Source organism: Stigmatopora nigra, chromosome 7 (genome assembly GCF_051989575.1).
Source record: "Stigmatopora nigra isolate UIUO_SnigA chromosome 7, RoL_Snig_1.1, whole genome shotgun sequence".
NCBI lineage: Eukaryota > Metazoa > Chordata > Actinopteri > Syngnathiformes > Syngnathidae > Stigmatopora > Stigmatopora nigra.
Genome location: NC_135514.1, coordinates 64001 through 70000, shown reverse-complemented (window position 1 = coordinate 70000; position 6000 = coordinate 64001). Strand labels below are relative to the sequence as shown.

The 6000-nt window shown below is 39.4% G+C and overlaps 1 protein-coding gene across 4 annotated transcripts in view; it reads left to right on the top strand.

Moving 5' to 3' along the window:
- The window catches only part of dyrk1b (dual-specificity tyrosine-(Y)-phosphorylation regulated kinase 1B), a 59050-nt gene that overhangs the window by 20926 nt on the left and 32124 nt on the right, over window positions 1-6000 (top strand). Inside the window, exon 1 of one of the 4 annotated variants that reach the window (XM_077721809.1) lies at window positions 1983-3840. The exons of the other annotated variants lie outside the window; for them this stretch is intronic. Within the exon in view, the coding sequence (XP_077577935.1) occupies window positions 3738-3840 (103 nt within the window). The 5' untranslated portion in view covers window positions 1983-3737. Of the gene's footprint in view, window positions 1-1982; window positions 3841-6000 lie in introns of those variants that run through there. 4 annotated transcript variants of the gene reach the window in all.

The following is a 6000-nucleotide window of genomic DNA, read 5'->3' as shown; positions in this document are numbered from 1 at the left end:
TTCTTCTTCTTCTTCTTCTTCTTCTTCTTCTTCTTCTTCTTCTTCTTCTTCTTCTTCTTCTTCTTCTTCTTCTTCTTCTTCTTCTTCTTCTTCTTCTTCTTCTTCTTCTTCTTCTTCTTCTTCTTCTTCTTATTATTATTATTATTATTATTATTATTATTATTATTATTATTTTTATTATTATTATTATTATTATTATTATTATTATTATTATTATTATTATTATTATTATTATTATTATTATTATTATTATTATTATTATTATTATTATTATTATTATTATTATTATTATTATTATTATTATTATTATTATTATTATTATGTTGTTTATTATTATTATGTTTATTATTATTATTATTATTGTTATTATTGTTATTATTATTGTTGTTGCCATCTTCATCATCATTATTATTATTATTGTCATCTTCATCATTATTATTATTATTGTCATCTTCATCATTATTATTATTATTAAATGCCAAACATCCCACTTTCAGTGGCAGGCAATGTGTTAAAAATGATTGAAAAAAATAATGTACAACTTGTTAGCTCCCCAGTTTGTTAAAAAAAACCCTAAATCCTATACTGTGCTGGTTTCTGTACTAGCAATGTCAGTAACACAACACCAAAATTCAGGCAGGGTAAATTGAATTCAGTAATTCTTTTGATCAACACAAATACAGAAATGATCAAAGGACCTTTAGCTTTTGGGGAAGGTCCCTTTCATGATATATTCTACATATAAACTGAACGATATTAAAAGATTAGTGTCACTCTATGACAACTGAATCAACAAGAATTTGACACACATTTATCCATACATAGAGCCTGAACTGTATTTGAGTATGAATTTCCCTTTAAGCCTGGGGGGCTGCCCGCTGGTTTATGACACTGTTTGTGTGTTGAGCTGTTCCCGGGCAGCATTGTGCCTGATTTAGCCGGAATGCTCGGATAGCAACAGGAACAACTTTTAGCGTTGGCTGCTTTGTGAGGGGAAGTCACATCCCAGCATGTGCGCATGGAAGTTCTTTGCCCTGCTCCCCCAGCCTTCCTCTTTCCATTTCTACCTGACATCCTCAAACTATTTCCGCGTCATTCTTGCATCGCGGCGTTTGAAGAGACCATGGCAAACCGAGCCAAGTGCTCCGCCCATAGATCGACTTGCTGACCAATCGCGTCCGGGGACTATGCTTTGCGTAGCCAATGGCCTCAGAGCTGCCATGGCGTCGGGTAGCAACAGGGCTTGTGGGAGGGTGCGTACTAAGTGAGGGAGAGGCTGCTTTCATTCTAGTACAGAGAACTCGAAACATTTTGAAAGAGTGAATAAAAAAGAGGCATTGTATATTATTGGTTGGCAATTTTATCATAAAAATAGGTATGTTTAATGTAGTTAAGGGTTTATTCTTGAGTCATCACAGCAGCTTGCATATATGTGCTCCAGTACACTATGGAAAGAAAACCATATTTGTTTAATATATTTGTTCATTGTTTTTTTTTTAAACATCAAGGGATAATATTTCTAATAAAAAAATTGCTTTTTAAAAAAAATCTTGAACATACAGCTAATTGGTGATTTACCTTTAATGATCATTATTTCACACAAGTCGGGGGGCGTGTCTTTGCATTTGCGGCTAGTTTTCGTATTAAAGCAGCAGGATGTTATTCTTTAAAAATGTGGTACGTTTTACTTCGTCAATGTTGGCTATATATGTGAATATATAAAGTTCCAGTAAATATATCCCGTTGTTACTATAAATGGACAGTACGAAAGAGAGTGAGAGAAGTCCAGCTGGAAGAGACTACTTGCAACAAAGAAAGCTCTCTGCCCCGTTTGCTCAACGCATTTGTCATGGCATTTTTTTCGTCACAAAAACGACCAGCAGTTTGGGGTTTTGCACTTAGGGTCAGAATAATCATTGGCAACGTCAGTTTAATAGACTTGCGTCACAGTTGCTTAAATTCAGTGACTACGAACGCGCGCCTTTTGCCTACCTCCGTGTCGTGCGTTTTGGTACGGTCCCAATCGCTGGGTGGGGAGCAGTGTGGGAGAGAAAACATTCCGTATAACGGAGAAACACTGGGGCTAAGGAAAGATCCGAGAAACATGACTCGAGATTGCCCTTGTGAAGGTTTCCACCTCGATGGATTACAAAAAAACTCATTGAATAGCAAGAAGGGCACCGCGACAAGAGGGCGAGGGCACTAAAGTGAACGAAAGGGGAGCGGAAGCGGAGGAAAGAGGCGCGCCAAGAAGGCATCTAGGGTATCTGGCAGCAAACTCAGGAACTCATCTGTATTTGGTGGACGTAAAGACAGTTTGGAGTGTGGAGATTTTGTGTCCTTGGAGACGGCGTTTTTTGATTGTGATTACCTCAAAGCCGACCTGTTCCCGGACCGAGTTGAGCTCCGCTTAACATCGGACAGACCGTGTCACCGATCGGTAACGCTACAGCCAGGTCGCTAGCGTCCTGTTGTGCTTTTTGCCAAGGGGAACGTTTGGCATTTTACACCAAATACTGGATTCGAACTGTCGATTTTTCTTCTTTGGTATAACCCCCGTCTGAAATGTCCCCGTGTGGGTGTGGATATTCTGTCTGAGGAACCTTTAGTGCACTGGGGTTTCTCTCTCAATTTTGGCGCACTTACCGAGCGAGAGCTAAACATTCTTGTGTGGGCAGTTTTTTTCATTGGCGTTTCCGAAGGGAATCTTTTCTTCGCAGACGACTGCCACTTTCCTCGCGAGCCAGGTGATGGGCTTCGGTTGTAAGCCACAGCAACATTGAAGACTCTTTGCAGATTTTTCTGCAATGCTCATGTGACACTGCGAGTAGATGACAGCGAGTCCCCGGGTTTGACCAGTGTCCAGTCTCCCAGAAAGCACTGGTAATTGGACCTATTTTTAGAAGGAGGGATGGGGTAAAAGCAGAAAGCAAGAAATTCAATTCCCCTCCTTTTTTATACCCCTTTCACTTGTTCGGGTGGACTTGCAACCAACTAATTGCTTTTTTTCTCGTTGTTGACAAGCTGAACAGAAAATCAAAAGTTAGAACAACTTATTCAAATGAATAATTTGAGTGAGCTCGCCCAGGATCACTTCGACAGGAGTCTTACCAGCCTGGGAATATCCGCTGCACTGGATTTTGCACTGGACAGAAAAATCACATTTTGGATTACAAATTGATGAACTACATTTTTTCCTACTGTGGGTACATCCTACCCGGGACAATGTTCATGGCGTTAGGATTGATGAGAGAGTAGAAATCTCGGTACAATCTGGAATTATAGGACCTACTTTTGACTACCTAAAAGAAATTACCAGGATCAGTGCAAACTTCCATTACAAGGAAACAAGAAAAATCAACCCTGGTTAACCAAATACCCGCACCCCTCATCCACAAAGAAAAATATTATATATGTAGTATGAGACCTCTATATCTATAGTACAACTCTTTACATCCATTATATTTTTACTTATGATAGACAAGCTGCCTGTATGCCGATTGGTTGCCTTAGAAACCACAGTAACAAAGAAACAAGCCAGAGAAGACGGTGCCTTTTGATTTGATTGGTTGATCTCCCACCAGTTCAAGATTGACTGAGTTGGTCAGATAAACGGTTTGAGCAAACTCTGGGATTGAAAGCACGCCTCATGAAGGTTACTTAAGACCCCCACAAGCCGATGAAATCATTGTTCGATTAGGTTTCCCTTCTTGATTGACCTTTTGCTGAGTGTTTCCATGGTGATCACATCATCAACCGTGGAGGACAAGACTGTGCCCCTTTGCAGAATGGTTCAATCACAACCCTGGGTCGCATCTGCCCTCCATCGTGACAATAAAAGTCAGTCTTCGCACACACGCATGCACACATTTTTGCAAACCTTTGATAAATACTGACACAGCAATACATGTGTAGCTTTCTCTATGCTATTAACTTGAACTATCTAAGAACAATATAGTTTTAAGATCAATTCTTAGCGGATGGGTTAGTTTGTCTCTGCATGTACTGCTGTTGATTAATGAAAGGCTTGGATGGATATGTCTATATTCCTCTTTAAACAGTGTTTATTTCCTTTATCACAGTTTTTGTGTGCGTAATAGGGATTTAAGTTTTAGTTTCTTGTATGTCATTCAGTCATTGTGTGTTTATTGTCAGTTTGATGAAGGATCTGCAACACGTTGCAGTGCTGTTGTGTGCTAATTTCATCACTGGTGATATTGATGGGTTAATGCATCCCTCAAGGCATTTTGTTGCCAAAAGCTCAGAATACCTGGCTGGCTCAGATTTAAATTGATTGTGTGCATGCAGTACTTTAGATTTTGATTAACTGCTGTCTTGTTTAAAGTTACAAACATGTTTCCAGGGTTGTTAGCCTTTCAACAAAACTTTCTTTTTTCAACAAGACTAGTTTTTTTTGTAGCCCAGATGAACAGAATTTGTGCTACAAAGCTTAAATTATTTTAGGGATATCAATGATGATTTACGCTGCATGCATGTGCACACACAGACGCATACCCTAATTAAATGTTAAAACTGCATAATATCGCTCTGGTTTAAAGAGTTTGTATGTAGTTTGTAGTAAAGTGAGCAGAATGCATTTGCATATGGTTTTTAGAACTGTTTGTTTAGAAACATCTGATTATATTTTGGAGTGGTAAAAAGTTTGAAAAAGCAACCATAAAGCTGGCACACTTGCATACATATGCAACATGCCATATTTTCACGACTATAAGGCACACTTAAAAGTCTTCAATTTTCTCCAAAATAGACAGGGTGCCTTATAATCCAGTGCGCTTTATATATGAACCAATACTAAAATTGTTATCACGATAAAATAAAATAAATCAGTCGGTAGGGTACACCATCGTCTACAGCTCTCACAACTATGGCAAGCAGCCCCAGTGACTGCTGGGATGTACAGTTGTGGTCAAAAGTTTACATACACTTGTGAAAAACATAATGTCAGGCCACTCTTGAGTTTCCAGCTATTTGGACAACTCTGATTTTTCTCTGATAGAGTGATTGGAACAGATACTTCTTTGTCACAAAAATATTCATGAAGTTTGGTCCTTTTATGACTTTATTATGGGTTAACAGAAAAAGAGATCAATCTGCTGGGTCAAAAATATACATACAGCAACACAAATTAGCAATTTTGGTGACTCAGAAAGTTGTGTCAGTGAAATGAGCTTCATAGCATGGCCTTTTAACTTGTTGATTATGAGTGATTAAAGCTGATGACTTCTGAGGCCATTTAAATAGGGCTCGTTGGATGCAAACACCCACAAACGTTCCAATGGGAAAGTCAAAGGAGCTCAGCGTGGATCTGAAAAAGCAAATCCGGGACTTGAATAAGTCAGGAAAGTCAATTGGAACCAATTCAAAGCAGCTTCAGGTCCCAAGAGCAACAGTGCAAACAATTGTTTGTAAGTATAAAGTGCATGGCACTGTTTTGTCACGATCAGGAAGAAAACATAAGCCATCACCTGCTGCTGAGAGAAAATTAGTCAGGAGGTTGAAGATTCAACCAAGAATCACCAAAAAGGAGATGTGCCAAGATTTAGCTGCTGGAACACAAGTGTCAGTGTCCACAGTCAAGCGTGTTTTGCATCTCTATGGACTGAGAGGCTCCCGTGCAAGAAGGAAGCCGTTGCTCCAAAAGTGGCACCTTAAGGCTCGACTGAAGTTTGCTGCTGATCACATGGACAAACATAAGGCCTTCTGGAGGAAAGTTCATTGGTCAGACGAAACAAAAATCGAGCTGTTTGGCCACAATGCCCAGCAATATGTTTGGAGGATAAAAGGTGAGGCCCCAAGTACACCATGCCTACCGTCAAACACTGTGGTGGTAGTATTATGTTGTGGGGCTGTTTTGCTACCAATGGAACTGGTGCTTTACAGAGAGTAAATGGGATAATGAAGGAGGATTACCTTCAAATTCTTCAAAATAACCTAAAGTCATCAGCCCGAAGTTTGGGTCTTGGGTGCAGTTGGGTGTTC